This window comes from Scomber scombrus, chromosome 19, assembly GCF_963691925.1.
Source record: "Scomber scombrus chromosome 19, fScoSco1.1, whole genome shotgun sequence".
NCBI classification, from domain to species: Eukaryota; Metazoa; Chordata; class Actinopteri; order Scombriformes; family Scombridae; genus Scomber; species Scomber scombrus.
The window spans coordinates 1,702,422-1,722,507 of record NC_084988.1 but is presented as its reverse complement, the minus strand read 5'-3'; the positions used below and the strand labels follow the sequence as shown (position 1 = coordinate 1,722,507).

The following is a 20,086-nucleotide window of genomic DNA, read 5'->3' as shown; positions in this document are numbered from 1 at the left end:
CATTATATTGAGATTCTAAGTCATTATTTTGAGATTCTAAGTCAGTATTTTAAGATTCTAAGTCATTATTTTGGGATACTAAGTCATTATCTTAAGATTCTAAGTCAATATTTTGAGATTCTAAGTCATTATCTTAAGATTCTAAGTCATTATTTTAAGATTCTAAGTCATTATTTTGGGATACTAAGTCATTATTTTGAGATACTAAGTCATTATCTTAAGATTCTAAGTCATTATTTTAAGATTCTAAGTCATTATTTTGGGATACTAAGTCATTATTTTGAGATTCTAAGTCATTATTTTGAGATACTAAGTCATTATTATGAAATTCTAAGTCATTATTTTAAGATTTCTAAGTCATTATTTTGAGATACTAAGTCATTATTTTCAGATTCTAAGTCATTTTCAGATTCTAAGTCATTATATTGTGATACTAAGTCATTACTTTCAGATATTAAGTCATTATGTTGAGATTCTAAGTCATTATATTGAGATTCTAAGTCATTATTTTGGGATACTAAGTCATTATATTGACATTCTAAGTCATTATATTGAGATTCTAAGTCATTATTTTGAGATTCTAAGTCATTATTTTAAGATTCTAAGTCATTATTTTCAGATTCTAAGTCATTTTCAGATTCTAAGTCATTATATTGTGATACTAAGTCATTACTTTCAGATATTAAGTCATTATGTTGAGATTCTAAATCATTATATTGAGATTCTAAGTCATTATTTTGGGATACTAAGTCATTATATTGACATTCTAAGTCATTATATTGAGATTCTAAGTCATTATTTTGAGATTCTAAGTCATTATTTTGAGATTCTAAGTCATTATTTTAAGATTCTAAGTCATTATTTTGAGATTCTAAGTCATTATTTTGAGATTCTAAGTCATTATTTTAAGATTCTAAGTCATTATTTTCAGATACTAAGTCATTATTTTGATATTTTAAGTCATAATATTGATACTAAGTCATTATATTGAGATACTAAGTCATAATATTGAGATACTAAGTCATTATCTTCAGATACTAAGTCATTATCTTCAGATACTAAGTCATTATCTTCAGATACTAAGTCATTATATTGAGATAATAATTCATTATATTGAGATACTAAGTCATTATATTGATAGTATCTCGAAATAATAAGATTCTAAGTCATTTTTTTAAAGATTCTAAGTCATTATATTGAGATAAGTCATTATTTTAAGATACTAAGTCATTATATTGAGATAAGTCATTATTTTAAGATACTAAGTCATAATATTGAGATACTAAGTCATTATATTGAGATATTAGTCATTTTGAGATACTAAGTAATTATATTGAGATACTAAATCATTATATTGAGATACTAAGTCATTATTTTGAGATACTAAGTCATTAAACTGAGATACTATGTCATTAAATTGAGATACTAAGTCATTATATTGAGATAGTATCTCAAGATATTGAGAAACTAAGTCATTACATTGAGTTATTAAGTCATTATATTCAGATACTAAGTCATTATATTGAGATTGTATAGATATTGGGTTTCTATTCATATTTGACTAAAAACTTAATTTTAATTCTGTATTAATTAATCTGACCACCGGCTTTAATCAGAGGAGTGAGATGGAGGAGGAGAAAGAGGAGGAGGAGGAGGAAGAGGAGGAGGAGCCACGTGTCTGGTGACGTCCTCTGCGGAGTTCTGCCCTCCTGACGTCAGCGCGGTGCGTGCCTGTGATTGGCCGGCAGCGAGCCCATGGGCGTCAGAGGAGATCACGAAGAGAGGAGGAGAGAAGGAAAAAAAAAAAAAAAAAAAGGAAAAAGCAGAGAAAATAGAGCCGACCTTAAAACTCCCGACAAATGACTATTTACCCTGGAACCGTGCGGCCGCAGAGCAACACCGCATAGCTGGAGCTCCGACGACAGCAGCTTTATATACGCAAAAAGAAAGAAAAAGAGAGAGAGAAAGACAGGAGAGAAAGAGAGAGATATATCTGTGAGGATTACTAACGCAGAGAGGCGGGGTTGGGAAGGACTTGTGCAAACCAGCTGCGACTCTCCGGATTTACTCGCTCAGCTGAAAAAGGGAAAACAAGCGACGCTTCATGGACATTTTCTGCGCGTAAGAGAGAGAGAGGAGGATGAGGTGACCGCCAGGAAAAACGCAGGAAAAGTGGACCAAGTTGGAAACGTAGCGAGACACAGGACTCCCAACCTGGACGTATATTATTTTTTTAAAAGATATTTTTAGATGACCGTGGAGTAAATAAACCCTCCCTTTCTTCCGCCGACACTTGGTGCATTTCCACCCCCAGATACAGCCTCTGCACGCCGGATACAACACGCAGGAGAAGCCCGGTGGTGGTGCTGCTGGTGGTGGTGCTTGTGCAGATGCCCACTGCAGACTGCAGGTTGCTCCATCATGGCCGGATCATGAAGTGTTTGACTTATCTGCTCTTACTTCCAGAAACACTGAAAAAGTCCAAAAAGGTCGGCAAGCTTCCAGGCAGCAGGCTGCCGGTATGTTATGAGATCCTGACTCTGTCTCTGACCAGCAAGAAGAAGCAGCAGCAGCAGCAGCAAAAGCAGCAGGAGGAGGAGGTGCAAAAGCAGCAGGAGGAGGTGCAGGAGAAGATGGCTGCAGAGTTGTACCCCGCCGCCGCCAACACTAACAACACCAACCTGGCCAATGGCACTACGGTAGCAGACACTGAGAAGAGCAAAGAGGTGCAGGTGTGTCAGGCGAGCAGCAGCAGCAGCGGGGCGACGACACCGACCACCCAGCAAAACATCAACAACAACAATGTAGACCCACCCAGCTGGCAGTGCAGCCACCCAACACTGAGAGAGAGGTAACACGGCCGGACCCCGAAATATACACACACACACACACACACAGAGAGAGAGAGAGATAGAGAGAGAGAGAGAGAGAGAGAGAGAGAGGGGTAACACTGGACCCCCAAAATACACACACACACACACACACACACACACACACACACTGAGAGAGAGGTAACACTTAACATTAAACATACATTGGACCCAAAAACCCACACACACACATACTGGACACACACACACACACACACACACACACACACACACACACACACACACACACACACACACACACACACACACACACACACACACACACACACACACACACACACACACACACACACACACACACACACACTAAAGTGCATTAATGTCATTAAGCAGTAATGACATTACTAGTGGATTAAAGTGACAGTGGTTAAACACATGATTTGTGGTGTAAGAAGTATTTATATCATTTTATCATATTTATTTCTTAATAGCAGCAAAATGTCCTTAAAGTAATATGAATAAAACTGTTAGTTTAATACTTTAACTGTGTTTTGCTTCTTATACTTATGTACTTTAGTCATTAAGTAGTAATTACAGTTATACATGGACATTATAGTGTAACCCAATGGGAGATTAAATGCACCATAAAATGCATTAAAGTCACTGCTCTGACCAGTTATAATTAGTCATGGTGTTAATTTTAAGATAAAACTATTCCTACATCACATGTTTGCTTAGTTACATTAATTATTTGAAGTTTAACACAAAAAAATTAAGTTATTTAAGCAAAAATAACCAAGATAAACCACTTCCACCTTCTTAAATGTGACTATTTTCTAGTAAACTTGAATCTTTTGAGTTTTTTATTGTCTATTGAACATTTTGCAAATGTCAGCATGAGCTGTGGGAACTTGCCACTGGCATGAATTCAGTTTATAGGTCAAACTATTAAATTCGGGAAAATACAAAGTAGATCAATTGTTAGTTTAGAGAAAGAGAGAAAAAAAAAAAAATCATTGGTTGCAAATCGTACTACTGTGGTGGTTACATCCTAAATAAGCTGTGTCTCCAGGCAAAAACAGTGTGGGAGGACTTGATGTTATACAATACTTGAGGCTTTTTTTTTTTTATTCAGTATGAGAAACCTGCTCTGTGCTCTTCTAGGAATGCCTTGATGTTTAACAATGAGCTGATGGCTGATGTCCACTTCATTGTCGGCCCTTTGGGGGGATCGGAGAGAGTTCCAGCACACAAGGTAAAGAAATAATATTTAACATTTATAAAAAAAATGTTAAACTAGGAGTGAAGATCGGTGCTTTAAAACTTATGTAATGTTTGTTAAATGTAAATATATGTTAAAAATGCCACTGAAAATAGCTACTGCTGCTCATTTATTGAACTTAAAGAAGAGTGATTGTGCTTTGCTTGTGTCTAATGCATCTGCCTGCTCCTCCCTCCCTCTCTCTCTCTCTCTCTCTCTCTCTCTCGCTCCCCCCCTCCCTCTCTCTCTCCTTCCCCTCTCAGTATGTGCTGGCCGTGGGAAGCTCCGTCTTCTGTGCCATGTTTTATGGCGATCTGGCGGAGGAGGAGTCTGAGATCCATATCCCAGATGTGGAACCTGCTGCTTTTCTAATTCTGCTGAAGTAAGCCACTCACCATTCCCCCCTTCTCTCTCTCTCTTTCTCGCTCTCTCTCACAGCCAACCAGAAGGAGAGATGACAAGCGCAGTCAGTGTCACTTCAAAGCATATTATTACTCATCCAAAGCTAAGCAGAGGCGAATGCCAAAAATGCTGGAAGCGCCAGAGAGCAGCGGCGGCGGCAGCAGCAGCAGCACAGTGCTCTGTAATTGCTGGTTTTCTCAGCACTCTTTGTTCAACTAGAAACCTTTTTTTTCTTCTCCTCCTCCTCCTCCCTTCTCTTTTCCTCATACACAGCCTGACAATTTTCTTAGGAGGTGAATATATGCAGACTAGTAGTTATAAATAACCTAAGCCAACCTAAGCCAGCAGCACGGACCGGTGAATGCTTGGCCTTTTGAGAAAAGGGTAAAAACATGTTAAGTCATTACACAATCCTCTTTGAGAAGCAGAACAGCTGATCATTATTTCTAGTTTGCTGCTTTTTTTTTGTGGACTTTCGCGATGACGTGGAAATAATACCAGCAACAGAAAGAGATGAGAGCTTCTGGGAGTTTTTAAAGGATCTTAATAAAAGGTCTTAATACAATGTCTCAGTATGTGGCGTCGTGTTAAATAAGCAGTTGATCTGTTATTAGCACCAAGCTAGAAGTCTGTTCTGTGATTAAAAGGTTGTTTTCCTCTCCTCAGGTACATGTATAGTGATGAGATTGACCTGGAGGCAGACACGGTGCTGGCCACCCTGTACGCTGCTAAGAAGTACATTGTCCCTGCACTGGCCAAGGCCTGCGTCAACTTCCTGGAAACCAGCCTGGAGGCCAAGAACGCCTGCGTGCTGCTGTCCCAGAGCCGCCTGTTCGAGGAGCCGGAGCTGACGCAGCGCTGCTGGGAGGTGATCGACGCTCAGGCCGAGCTCGCCCTCTGCTCCGAGGGCTTCTGCGAGATCGACCTGCAGACGCTGGAGATTATCCTGCGGAGGGAGACGCTCAACACGAAGGAGGTGGTGGTGTTCGACGCCGTTATGAGCTGGGCCACGGCCGAGTGCAAAAGACAAGGTTTGGGTCCAACGACCCGCAACAGAAGAGACGTGTTGGGGAAGGCGCTGTTCTTAGTGCGCATCCCCAGCATGAGCCTGGAGGAGTTTGCGGACGGGGCGGCGCAATCCGATATCCTGACACTGGAGGAGACGCACAATGTGTTCCTGTGGTACACGGCGGCTAAAAAGCCCACACTGGACTTCCCTCTGACTGCGAGGACGGGTCTGGCTCCTCAGAGGTGCCACCGCTTCCAGTCGTCGGCCTACCGGAGCAATCAGTGGCGTTACCGCGGCCGATGCGACAGCATTCAGTTCGCGGTGGACAAAAGGATCTTTATCGCCGGGCTCGGGCTGTACGGGTCGAGCGGAGGCAAGGCCGAGTACAGCGCCAAAATCGAACTGAAGAGACAAGGGGTGACTCTGGCTCAGCACATGACTAAGTTCGTATCGGACGGGTCGAGCTGCACGTTTCCGGTGTGGTTCGAGCATCCTGTTCAGGTGGAGCAGGACGCCTTCTACACGGTCAGCGCCGTGCTGGACGGGAATGAACTGAGCTATTTCGGCCAGGAGGGCATGACGGAGGTGCAGTGTGGGAAGGTGACATTTCAATTCCAGTGCTCCTCCGACAGCACCAACGGGACCGGAGTACAGGGAGGACAGATCCCCGAGCTTGTGTTCTATGCATAAAGCTGCTCTGGACTGCTGATCAGAAGAATTTTTAGTTTAGCCTCGCCTCCCAGCCTTCAAAGTAATGTAGCATTAAAGACACTTGAGTAATGTCACACTAAATGGCCTGGTTAGTTCTCTGAGAGACTATTTTAAAAGCAAAAAGGAGCTGTTGTTTTATCTTATTTAATTTAATGTTTTTGGGTTTTTTTTTTTTAATTTAAATACTTGGTTAACGTTATTTGCTCTGATGCCTGTGTTTAAAGGGTGCGGCTGCTGTAGAAACAACATTTAACACAGTTGATTTGTGGTTATGTATCAAAGCTGAGCTCCAACAACTGGAACAAGTAGGGACTGCTTCAACAAAAACAAAAAAAATGGTGTAATTGCAAGTCTTATATTACAATGTTGTTACTATAGTGCAAGCAGCAACATTACACATTACACAAGGAGCAAACTTTATGTAGTGTTATGAATCTAAATGCAAAAAAAAAATGCAAAAAAAAAAAAGTAGAAATCTTGTCAGAAACAGAGATGTTTTGCACTTCAGAGGACGGCCTCGGAAACGTTGTCTTTTGTTTTTGTAAAATACAAATTTAACTGTTTAACAGCTTGATGCTGTTAGAAAGAGACCTGATGATGTTCTGTATGAGAATGATTATAACACCTGATGGAAAAACTAAAACATAAAGGTTATAATGTGATTGAAGCCATGAGAGAGAGACGTCATATCATTATGGGAAGCTGGGGGGTTTATCTGAGGGGCTGCAGCGCCCCCTGGTTGCAGCACAGGGAACTGCACCTTGGTTTATAATGGAAACACTGGGAGGTTTTATTAGAGAGAAATGTGGATGGATGGATTCATGAAAGTACCAACAGGGCAAAGACAGAGGTCCAAAAAGGTTCCTTAAATCCAGATCTACTACTTGTTATTATTATGGTTTATTTAATAGTATACATAGAAAAAGGCTAGAACTACTGTCTGATGCAAGTATAACAGTGTTTATAGCTAATGCTAATATGCAACAGCTGTTCCTAAGGAGGCTTTTTGGAAAGTAAGATGTAAAAATAGAGAATAAAAAGGAAGTAAAGCAAGCACAGAATGAAAAAAGAAGACAAGCAAGGGTCCTTAAATCCACATCTACTACTTATTATTATTATGGTTTGTTTAACAGGGACGGATACAGTAGACATAAGAAAGGGTAGAACTGCTGTCTGATGCAAGTATAACAATGTTATGCAACAGCTGATCCTAGGAAGGCTTTTGTGAAAGTAAGATGTAAAAATAGAGATTAAAAAGGAAGTAAAGCAAGCACAGAATACAATAGAAGGTTAAACATGGTACTATAAAGATTACACATAAAACTACATTTTTGTTGCTGAATTCATCAGGATTTGGTGAGTCTCTTTAAAAGTGTGCAGCAAATTTCAACTGTTCTTATTCAAAGTTAGATTTATATTATAATAGAAAAGTTATAGAGCTCAGTAAAAGAGTAGAGATGATCCACACAAGCTTAACTGCTGATTTAAAGCCTGAACTGATATTTATTTGTATTATATTTTGTTATTTTCCTATTATTATTATTATTATTATTATTATTATTATTATTATTATTATTATTATTATACAGCTGCACAGTGCATATTAACATTAAAATGAGCGATTTCAAATATGTTTAACAGCAGAATGGTTCTGTTAAGATCAATAGTTGCCTTTGATGGACAGTATATGGTAGTATTTTATATGAGAGGGGTATCTCATGTTGCAGGAAGGTTTGGGTATGATTTTAAACGTCCTCCCGGGTCAAATTGACCCCGTCTGTTTTGACTGTTCCTTCTTTCCTTCCTCCCTCCAATCTTTCCTTCCTTCCTCCCTTCCTTATTTCCTCTGTCCTTCTTTCCTTCCTTCCTGCCTCCCTTCCTCTTTTCCTTTCTCCCTCCCTCGTTCCTTCTTTCTTCCCTACCACCCTCCTACCTTCACTCCTTCCTTATTTCCTCCGTCCTTCTTTCCTTCCTCCCTTCCTTCCCTCCTTTTCCTTCCTTCCCTTCTTTCTTCTTCCCTTCCATCTTCCTCCCTTTCCATCCTCCTCTCCTTCCTTCCATCTTTCCTTCCTTCCTTCTTCCTTCTTTCTTCCTCCCTTCCATCTTCCTCCCTTCCATCCTCCTCCCTTCCATCTTTCCTTCCTTCCTTCCATCTTTCCTTCCTTCCTTCTTCCTCCCTTCCATCTTTCCTTCCTTCCTTCCATCTTTCCTTCCTTCCTTCTTCCTCCCTTCCATCTTTCCTTCCTTCCTTCCATCTTTCCTTCCTCTCCTTCCATCTTTCCTTCCTTCCATCTTTCCTTCCTCCCTTCCTTCCTTGACTCCAGGACAACAGGAGGGTTAAGATATTAAATGAGTTCATGGGATAAAGAAGCATGAAGCCAGAGTATAGATCAGGTTTTTTTTCTGCATCCTCTCATCATTCATACATGCTTGAAGCTTATAATTGAGACTAAAAGTGAATCCAAACTGAATGATTGTGACATGAGTCCTTCCTTCCTTCTGGGGATGTAAGGGAAGTCTTACAAACATCAACATGGAGGTGAAAGGTTTGTCTCATATTCTACTTTTCTGGGCTTCTCAGTAGAAATCAAACAACACACTCAAAATAGATATTTACAGTATATAAACGTCACTGGAATCTTATATCCTGATATTTGACCCTCTAATAGGAGCTTCTAACATAAAACACTATCCAGTTGCATTATGGGAAATATAGGATCCAGTGTTTTTTGGATCCTGTGACCAATACCAGGAAGTAAAAGTCAGGATATCTCAACTTCTCCTGCTTCAACTTTGACTATTAATTGTTTTTAATATGTCTCAAACTTTATGGAAGTGAAATACTAAAACCCTGAAGTACAGTTTAAATCATTTATAGAGTAAAAAATGACAAATTAACTGGTTCCAGCTTGTTAAGTACGATGCTTCCACCTTTTATTCATGTTCATTTAATATCTTTTGGTAAAAGTCAGGATATCTCAACTTCTCCTGCTTTAACTTTCACTATTAGTTGTTAAAACTTAATGGAAGTTGGCAATTAAAACCCTTCAAGTACAGTTTAAATAACTTATAAAGTAAAAAATGACAAATTAACTGGTTCCAGCTTGTTAAGTACAACACTTCCACCTTTTCATATCATTAGAAATGCTCTATTTAACATCTACATAAAAAGGCTGCTTCTAATTCATCATTTTAACATCTTAATTCATCTAAATCTTGCATTGTGAGTAGTGGGAGAAGGATCTTGCATTGTGAGTAGTGGGATAAGGATGATGAAGGGTGAAGAAGATGAGTTAGGTACCTATAGCCGGCGCGTTGATGCACAGCTCTCTGGCCAAGACGAGGAAAGTTCTCCCCAAGATGTAAACGTTGACCTGCAGAGGAGATAAAAATAAACCATGAGATAATAAACACGGCCCAGACGCTGCCGGTTAAATCTCCTTTAACTGAATCTGGGTTTTTACGTGATGCTGTACGTCTTTAATTCAGTTTTCATGACTGCAGGAACATCACAGCTACTTATAGACTCACAGTAGAGCTCAGTCTGAAGTTTAACAGTTTAACCCTCCTGTTGTCAAATTGACCCCGTCTCTTTTGACTGTTCCTTCTTTCCTTCCTTCCTTCCTTCCTCCCTCTTTCTTGAATTTTTTCTTCATTCTTCCCCTCCTTCCCTCTTTCTTTGCTCCCTCCTCCTTCCATACTTCTTTCCTCACTTCCTTCCTTCCTCCCTTCCTTCTCTCCTTACTTCTTCCCTCTTTTCCTCCCTCCCTCCTTCCTTCCTTTCCTTCCTCCCTCCTTACTCCTTTCCTTCCTTCCTCTCTTCTTCCTCCTTCATTCCTTCCTCTCTTCCTTCTCTGCTTACTTCATCCCTCTTTTCTTCCCTCCCCCCCTTCCTTCCTTTCCTTCCTCCCTCCTTACTCCTTTCCTTCCTTCCTCTCTTCTTCCTCCTTCATTCCTTCCTCTCTTCCTCCTCTCCTTACTTCTTCCCTCTTTTCCTCCCTCCCTCCCTCCTTACTCCTTTCCTTCCTTCCCTCCCAACCTCCTTACTCCTTTCCTTCCTTCCTTCATCCCTTCCTTCCTTCCTCTTTTCCTTCTTTCCTTCCTTCCTTATTTCCTTCGTCTTTTCCTCCTTCCTTCCTCCTTTCCTTCGTTCCTTCCTTCCTTCCTCCTTTCCTCCCTCCCTCCCCTCCTTATTAATTTCCTTCCTTCCTTCCTGCCTTCCTCCTTTCCTCCCTCCCTTCCCTCATTCATTTCCATCCTTCCTTCCTCCTTTCCTCCCTTCCTCCTTACTCATTTCCTTCCTTCCTTCCTCATCCCTTCCTTCCTCCCTCCCTTGACCTGAGGACAACAGGAGGGTTAACCTCCACCAGACGGAGGTGATTGACTGAGGATAAAAAGGTTGTGTGTGTGTTTGTGTGTTTAGGAGATGAAATAAGTCCGTTGCATCACCGCTCAGGGTTAAAGTGTCGTTACATCATCGACCTCCACGAGCCTGCAGAGCATTTCACTTCAATATGTGTGATTAAAAAGCTGAGCTCTGCTGCCATTTGGAGGGATTTACCCCTTTTTCTCCCCCTCCTCCTCCTCCTCTTCCTCCTCCTCCTCTTCCTCCACTACCACCAACACATCACCATGCACACTCTCTATATGTGTGTTTTTATCAGGTTCAGACTGTTTCTCTTACTGTCAGGATCAGAAAAAGACGACATTTTCACTCAGTTGTTATTTATGGAGATTCTGACTCTGATAATGTTCATGTATTAGAGTTAAGAGGAAGTAGTAGAAGCTTTAATGTTATTATAATGAGGGTCAGACAACAATATAATGAAATATAGATAGAACTCACTAATGCATAAACACATTTAGGACTATTAACCTTATAAACTGAGAAAAATGTCTTCAAACTGCTGATTAATGTGACAATTAGTCCCAAAACCTGCAGACTGCAGACACAAGAGATGTGACAGGAAAGAAAGGAGAAAGATGAGAGAAAGTTCTTAATTCTAACTCAGCTTTTTAACCCATTCATATCTGATTTTGAAGAATAGAAACACATTTTTCCTCCTTTAACCTTCGTGTCGTCCTCCCGGGTCAAATTGACCCCGTCTGTTTTGATTGTTCCTTTCTTCCTCCCTCCCTCCTTCTCTCTTTCTTTCCTTCCTCTCTCTCTCCTCCCTCCCTCCTACTTTCCTCCCTGCCTTCCCTCCCTCCTACCTTCTTTCCTCCCTCCTTCCTTCTTTCCTTCCTTCCTACTTTCCTCCGTCCTTCCTTCCTTCCTCCCTCCCTCCTTCTCTTTCTTTCCTTCCTCTCTCTCCTCCCTCCCTCCTACTTTCCTTCCTTCCTTCTCTCCTCCCTTCCTTCCTTCCTCCCTCCTTCTCTCTTTCTTTCCTTCCTCTCTCTTTCTCCCTCCCTCCTACTTTCCTTCCTTCCTTATTTCCTCCATCCTTTCTTCCTTCCTTTCCTCCCTTCCTTCCTCCTTCCTCCCTTCCTTCCTTAACTCGAGGACAACAGGAGGGTTAAATCCTCTTTAGTTCATTCATCAGACACAAAGAATAATATAAAAGTGTCTAGAACTGCAACTAACTCTGGTTTTCATTGTCTCTTAATCTGATGATGATTTTATAAACTGAGAAAACAGCTTAATAAATTTTGACAGTTAGTCCCAAACCTACAGACGACAGACAGAAGAGAGGTGACAGGAAATAAAAGAGAAAAATGAGATTAAAGTTCATTTCATCAGTCTCCATTTGAACCCGTTATAATCTTATTTTAAGGAATATAAACATATTTATCCCCTGTTTTAAACACTTCATTCATTCATTCAGCAGCAGATTGAAATACTATAAAACTGGCAAAAGCTGCAGCCAACAATTATATTTATTATCTTTTTAATCTGATGATGATTTTCTTCATTAATCCCTGAATTAATTGTGAATAATAATAATGTCCACTATAATTACTCAGAACCCTGCGGAGGCATTATTAAATTACTTTTTTTTTTGTTTTTTTCTGTTAATCTGAAAATCAACCCCAAAACCCCCCCAAAAAATATCCAGTCTACTTTTCATGTAAGATAAAAGAAAAGCAGCAAATCTTCTTTATTTGCCTCTTGAAAAGTTTGCCAATTAATTTACAGCAATTAATCGTCTTAATTATTTCAGCTCTTAAATTTGGCGAAGTTGTGACTTGAGGAGGAGCAAACACATCGGTTTAACCCTCCTGATGTCCTCGAGTCAAGGAAGGAAGGGAGGGAGGAAAGGAGGGAGGAAGGAAGGAAGAAAGGAAGGAAAGGAGAGAGGAAGGAAGGGAGGAAAGGAAAGTAGGAAGGTAGGAGGGAGAGAGGGAGGGAGGGCGGGAGGGAGGGAGGGAGAAAGGCAAAGAGGAAGGAAGGAAAGAAGGGAGGAAAGGAGGGAGGAAGGAAGGAAGAAAGGAAGGAAAGGAGAGAGGAAGGAAGGGAGGAAAGGAAAGAAGGAAGGTGGGAGGGAGGGAGGGGGGAGGGAGAAAGGCAAAGAGGAAGGAAGGAAAGAAGGACAGAGGAAAGAAGGAAGGTAGGGTGGAGGAAAGACAGAGAAGGAGGGAGGGAAGAAGGGAGGAAGGAAAGGAAGGAAGGAAGGAGGGAAGGAAAGAGGGAGGGAGGAAGTAAGGACAGAAGGAAGGAAGACAGGGGGATGGAGGAAGGAAGGGAGGAAAAAGAGAGGAAGGAAAGAAAGAGAGAAGGAGGAAAGAAGGAACAGTCAAAACAGACGGGGTCAATTTGACCCGGGAGGACGACACAAAGGTTAAAGGAGGAAAAATGTGTTTTTATTCTTCAAAATCAGATATTAAGGGTTAAAATGCTGAGTTAGATTGAAGAACTTCCTCTCATCTTTCTCCTTTCTTTCCTGTCACATCTCTTCTGTCTGTTTTGGGACTAATTATCACATTAATCAGCAGTTTGAAAACGTTTATAAAGTGATTAACTGAGACAAACATCATCAGATTAAAAGATAATGAAAATCACAGTTAGTTGCAGCTCTAGACAGTTTTATAGTATTATAGCAGTTTGATGTTTGTCTGCTGGAACGAGCTAAAGAGGATTTAAGGTGGAAATATGTGTTTATATTCTTCAAAATAAGATAACGAGTTAAAATGCTGAGTCAACAAAGAACTTTCCAGTCTGGGGAATTATAAAGTGGACATTTTCCCAAAATTCATAAAGTGATAAACTGAGAAAATCATCATCAGATTAAGAGATAATGAAAGTTTTATAGTATTTTGGTAGATATATATGTGTCTACTTGAATGAACCAACTGTTGAATGAAGAAAAAAGAGAATTTAAAGGTGGAAAAATGTATTTAAATAAGATATTAAAGAGGTTAATGTGCCAAATGAAACGTCAGAAATGAGAACTTATGTGTTGTGCATTTAGGCCGTAACCGTAACGACGGATCCGGAGTTTTCGCTGCTTGAAAACGCACTTTTTTTAAAACCTGGTTCCAAGGTGGAAAAGTCCAAAACGTTTCAGGTTTTGGATTCGTGAGAACACCAGAAACGCAAACGATGATGTCATCACCCCTCGACCCGCTCCCCCTAGTTTTTGACCTCTTAAGACCCCCCGACGTCTCATAACAACAACACACAATGGCGGAATACAGCCTAACCCCGACGATGCTGGCGGTGCTGCAGCAGATAAAGACCCTTATTAACACGCTAGGGGGAGATATATTATATCCAGTTTTCTCCTTCTCCGACTGTCTGTTTGAATACAGCGCGCAGGCTTTATGCGCATGCTCCGCCTCTTCTTCTTCGTTTTTCGGTGGATTTCTGTAGCTGAAACAGCGCCACACACAGGCCTGGAATATGTACTACAGCGTTTCCATCGTTACGGAGAAATGTTTGGCCCCCCCTGCCGAGAGAAATGGGGGGGGAAAGATCATTTTCGAAATCTGTGTTTGTGTAAACGGCCCCTAATAAGGCACAATAACACCCGAAAGCACTTCCATTAAAAATAAAAAAGGTACAAATTTCATACCTTTTAATCGGTATATTGGAATCGATATTTAGACATTTCAAACACTTCACACAGCCTTAAATAAAAAAATACATTTGACAAACATGGGATGATAACTTTCACATATCAAACTGTGTATTTCTGACTTTTCTGGAGCAGATCTGATGAGGAATCCCCCCGTGCTGGTTAAACTAGGCTGCAGGAAGAGCAGCAGCAGCAGCAGCAGAGTGTGAGGAGGACAAGTGTGTCATGGAGGTTATCTCTGCTGGTAACTCCCATCACAGATGTTTCATTGTGTGTTTGTGTGTTTTTTTTTAAACCCACAACATCTCCAGAAGGGGACTGCAATAAATTTCAGCCCCCCCTCCCTTCCCTTCTCCTCCTGGTTTTATCTGAAAGGATCTAACGATGAATACTGCTGAATAACAAAAAGCCACGAGGCTCCACATCTATCATTTTATAACAGCATTACAGCCCAGAGATTAAGTTACGTCGGGCTCCGCTGGGGGTTAAACGCTGAGGCAGAAGGTAGAGGAAGCTCAGGATCGGGTCGTGAACTTGAGTCAGAGCTCCGTCATTCCTTCAGATGGACTTTCTCTAGAGGAGGAGGAGGAGGAGGAGGAGGAGGAGGAGGAGGAGGAGGAGGAGGAGGAGGAGGAGGAGGAGGAGGAGGAGGAGGAGGAGGGGAGACAGACGGACTCTAGCTCAGACAGGGACGCAGATGCTGCTGCTGCTGCTGCTATCCTGGGAAGCGGATTCCAGAGAGAGGAATTTATACACGAAAGCAGAAACAGGGAGCGTTGAGGAGGAGGAGGAGGAGGAGGAGGAGGAGGAGGAGACGGGGATGGTGTCCTTTATAAAGTAGGCTGTGTGACTCCTGCTGAGACGAGGAGGAGGAGGAGGTTTATTATTTATGGTCGTTTGTCTCAAAGAACAACTGCTTCTGAAGTAAACGTGTCAGAGCTGCTGATATCTGGAGGCTGAAGAAGCAGAATTATGGCTCCTGAAAACGTGACTGTATTATGACCCCAAAAAAAAAAAACCCCACATTGTCCATTTAGTAGCGTTTCTGGAGCTTTTGATTAAAGCACATGATCTTCCATCAGTTGATAAAAATGACCTAGTTTCTATCAATTAGACACTTTTACCAGAGCATTGACCTTTTAAAAGTGCTCGGAAACACTACAAAGCTCAAATCTGTGATCCAATAACAACTATAAGCAAACTCAACCTGTTGAGGAAGATCATGTGATACGATCAAAAGCTCCAGAAAGGCTACTAAATGGACCGTGTGGCGAGATCATTTTGTCAACTGCTGTTGTAAAAAAGGTTGAGAATCTAAACGTTTAAATCTAAAAAGTTTTAAGCAAAATGTGGATGAGAGGTCCTTAAAGATGATCTCGCCACACGGTCCATTTAGTAGCCTTTCTGGAGCTTTTGGTTGTATCACATGATCTTCCTCAACAGATACAGTTTGCCCTGTAGTTACTGAATTATAGATTTAAATTTCGAGCAATTTAAAAGGACTTTTTGTCTCTGCTGTCATAAAAGTGTCTACATTTATGTGATGAATGCGCCTTTTTTTAATCAACTGATGAAGATCATGTGCTATAATCAAAAGCTCCAGAACTGCTGCTGAATAGATCATGTGGATGAGATCCTTTTTTCTGAGCACTTTAAAGGCTTCTCATCCACTTCAAAGTTTAGGTTTGAAGGTTCATCATTGACTTTCCAGAAACAGCAGCTGACAAAATGATCTCAGTCCATTTATTTATACCCCTTTTCCACCAGTGCAGTTCTAGTACTGGTGCTGGTTCACAGTCGGTTCAACTGTAGTGAGATGATGTAACTCAGGAGGGTCAAACTCATTTTCATTCAAGGGTTACATACAACCCAATTTGACCTCATGTGGGCCAGACCATTAAAAAAATAGACGGAAGGAAGAAAGGAAGGAAGGAAGGAAAAACAGGCCAGAAAAATAGAAGGAAGGGAGGAAGGAAGGAAAAGAAGACATGCAGGAAAGATGCAAAGAAGACAAGAAGGAGGAAAGAAGGACAGATGAAAGAAAGGTTGGAAGGAAGGGTAAGGGGACAGGAAGGAAAAGAGGGAAGGAAGAAAAGAAGGGAGGAAGGAAAGAAGGAAAAGAAGACAGGCAAGAAAGATAGGAGAGAAGAAAAGAAGGAAGGAAGAAAGAGAGGAAGGAAGGAGGGAAGGAAGGAAGAAAAGGAGGAAGGAAGGAAAGAGGGAAAAGAAGACAGGCAGGAAAGTTAGAAGGAAGGAGAGAAGAAAAGAAGGAAGGAAGGACAGATGGCAGGACGGATGGACGGAAGGAAGGAAGGAAGTTAAGTGGGCCGGATTGGACCCCTTGGCGGGCCAGTTCTGGCCCACGGGCCTCATGTTTGACACCCCTGATGTAACTGATAGAAGCAATAATCCTTTAACTGTGAGAACTTAGTATCAAAGTCGGACTTCTTTCTTTACGCATTCATGCAACAAAGATAACGAACAATCTTTTCCTCTTTGGTCTGAACATGAAATCAGGATCAGAGCGCCGGTAGACGAGGTTAACCTGAGGAGAAAAGAATCCTCCCTCCTTCTTTCCACTGTGGCGCTAAGTGAATCCTTCCAGGTCAAAGGTCAACCGAGATGACCAAAAACACAGCGTGGTCACTCGATACTCTTCACAGCAAAGTCCAAACAGGTGGAGCGGCTTTCAATTAAAGGATTCCTGATGGATGTGTGTGTGTGTGTATGTATGTGTGTGTGTGTGTGTGTGTGTGTGTGTGTGTGTGTGTGTGTGACGGAGAGAAACTCAAACAGAATTAATGACCGTCAAACGAGCCTCTACAGAAACCACAGAGCCGAGCAGCTGCTGTCAACAGGTCTGCAAGTCTTTAGGACGACGCTGAAGGAAGCCACATGTGTGTCTGATGCTCGTTTGACTGATCTGGAATCACTTCCTGTTTAAATTAACCTTCCTGTCGTCCTCCCGGGTCAAATTGACCCTGTCTGTTTTGACTGTTCCTTCTTTCCTCCCTTCCTTCCTCCCTCCCTCCTTCTCTCTCTTTCCTTCCTCCATCCCCCTTTCTTCCCTCCTTCTTTCCTTTCTCCCTCCCTCCTTCCTTCCTTCTTTCCTTGCCTCCTTCCTCTTTTCCTTTCTCCCTCCCTCCTTCCTTCTTTCCTTCCTCCCTCCCTCCTTCTCTCTTTCTTTCCTTCCTCCATCCCCCTTTCTTCTCTCCTTCCCTCCTTCTTTGCCTTTCTCCCTCCCTCCTTCTTTCCTCCCTCCCTCCTACTTTCTTTCCCTCCTTCCTACTTTCCTCCCTACTTTTCTTCCTTTCTTCTTTCCTCCGTCCTTCCTTCCTTCGTCTTTTCCTTTCTCCCTCCCTCCCTCCTCCCTTCTTTCCTCCCTCCTTCCTACTTTCCTTCCTTCCTTCTTTCCTCCGTCCTTCCTTCCTCCCTCCTTTCCTTCCTTCCTTACTTACTTTCCCTCCTTCTTCCCTTCCTTCCCTTCCTCCCTTAACTCGAGGACAACAGCAGGGTTAAAGTTAGAGAACAGTAACATACTGTTGATACATGTAAGAAGCTTTTTGCTCTTCTGACTCTAGTCTGAGATGACTGATGTGCATCGTAGCGCATTAAAATGTAATCAAAGCCGAACCCTGAAGCTGCAAACATTCATTGTTTCTCCTTTAAAAGATTAAAAACAGGGTTTAACACCTGCTTGATGTAAAAGTAAGACATTGTTTTTAAAAATATGAATCCAGCATCAGATCCACTTATTCTCTCATGAACTCGTTAGTTTTCTTATCGTATCTATTAAGCTTCAGGGTGAGATAATGTTGAGTAACAAAAGTTATAAATGACAATGTTTAAGAAGTTAAACTCAAAGAGTGTAGTTAACCCTCCTGTTGTCCTCGAGTCAAGGAAGGAAGGGAGGAAGGAAGAAAGAAGGAAGGAAGGAAGAAGGAAGGAGAGAGGAAAGAAGGAAGGAGGGAGGGAGAAAGGAAAAGAGAAAGGAAAAGAGGAAGGAAGGAAGGAAGGAAGGAAGGAAGGAAGGAAGGAAGGAAGGAAGGAGGGAAGGAAAGAAGGAGGGAAGGAAGATAAGAAGGAAGGAGGGGGGGGGAAAGGAAAAGAGGAAGGGAGGAAGGAAGGAAAGAAGGAAGGAGGGAGGGAGAAAGGAAAAGAGGAAGGAAGGAAGGAAGGAGGGAAGTAAAGAAGGAGGGAAGAAAGGGGGATGGAGGAAGGAACAGTCCAAACAGACGGGGTCAATTTGACCCAGGAGGACGACAGGAAGGTTAAAGTGTAAACGTCTACAGCGGCCATGTTAACAGATTAATGAGACTGTTTCTTCACTCAGTTCTGATCTGCTGAGGATGAAAAGTCCGACTATCAATAAAATCATACCTGACCATAATGTGGAGATATTTGACTCAGAGTTGTGGACTTTTTGCCTGATAGAAAAAGATAATTACTACTTAACTAAATGATCTGAAATGTTTGTTTACAGCTCCAGTAATTAGGTGATTAATGGGAAATTAATTACCAGCTATATGAATATAAAGTCTCTGGTTCCAGCTTCTCTAATGGGAATATTTTATAGATCTTTGGTCTATAAAATGTCAGGAAATGTTGATCCCTGTTTCCCAAACAACTGGTCGACTGAGAAAATAATCATAATCATAATAATTGTTAGTTGCTGCCTAAATTGTGTTGACTGAGCATTCTGTCAATTTCAAAACTTAAGCCAATATAATGAAGCTAAATAAAGATTCACTCACTTTGAAACAATGCTTTGACTCAAAAAAGAAATATTAACTCTGGATTCAACTACCAGCTGAACCCTCCTGTTATCCTCACAGCTATAGTTTCATTTAAATGATCATTTCCAATAACCAAGTTGGCTAAAAAAGGTTGAACACATAGAATTAGGTGATATTTTATCCCTTATACTTTATAAACATGAGATGATTTGATGGAAAGACAACAGGAGGTTTAAAAAGTTGAGGGTTTTTACTTCTTGTTAGACTTTAAACTGATTAAGTAGAGGCTGTATTTCTTCACAGTCTTCTAATGAAACATTTCACCCACAGCTTTCCTTCCTCTGGTTGCTCATGACCTGAAGAGACCCCCCCACTCCCCCTCCCCCTCCTCCTCCACAGCCTGAATCACTGAATACCAAACTCCCTGCTGTGTTTGCTTTCTATTGCACCTGTTATTCAAGACTTTCATGCATGTGTGCAGAGATATGCATCACATAGAAAACAAGAAGAAGAAGAATGAGTCAGATGCTTAAAAACAGGAAAAAGAGAAGAGAAAACAGCTGATAGTTAAGTTCAGTATTGATTTATCCCTGATCAATAGCTTTACTCTACTTGAACAGATTTGTAAGAACAGATTGAGACTGACAAAGCCCCCCCCCCCTCCTCCTCCTCCTCCTCCTCTTCCTCATTCATCCAAACAATGCAAAGCAGAACAAGTGGTCCGGGTGTGGATCCATAAATAAAAAAAAGTGATTGGTGGATCAACACCGCCCTGCAGCCACAGCAGCAGCAGCAAGCTAAATGCTGGACATTAATAACCCCACCCACCCAAAAATCCACTCCAAATCCACTCCCAGCCCTCCACATGTCAGGGTGTGGATGATAGGGAGTGTGGGGTGCGGGGGTGGGGGGAGGGGCGGCTCGGCTCCTCCAGGACAGCTGGGTGCATAAAAATAAAAGCCCCTGACCAGCTGTGCCTCTGAGAAATGTCCCTCCACCACACCTCCCTCCTCCTTTAGCACCACCAGCACCACCACACCCCTGACTCACTGTGAATCGGCTGCCATCAAATATGCAGACAAATGGAAAGGGGTTTCTAAATTTACACACACACACACACA

At 41.6% G+C, this 20,086-nt stretch overlaps 2 protein-coding genes across 2 annotated transcripts in view; one reads left to right on the top strand and one right to left on the bottom strand.

Moving 5' to 3' along the window:
* LOC134001234 (transcription factor IIIB 90 kDa subunit-like) overlaps positions 1-20,086 on the bottom strand; it is a 153,935-nt gene that overhangs the window by 102,725 nt on the left and 31,124 nt on the right. The window contains exon 6 of the mRNA XM_062440802.1: positions 9,516-9,588. Within this exon, the coding sequence (XP_062296786.1) occupies positions 9,516-9,588 (73 nt within the window). The remainder of the gene's footprint in view (positions 1-9,515; positions 9,589-20,086) is intronic.
* On the top strand, positions 1,879-6,842 carry LOC134000613 (BTB/POZ domain-containing protein 6-B-like). Its single transcript, XM_062440004.1, has 4 exons — positions 1,879-2,851; positions 3,996-4,086; positions 4,356-4,474; positions 5,161-6,842. Exons 1-4 carry the CDS (start codon positions 2,391-2,393, stop codon positions 6,191-6,193), a joined length of 1,704 nt encoding a protein of 567 aa, XP_062295988.1. The 5' UTR covers positions 1,879-2,390; the 3' UTR covers positions 6,194-6,842.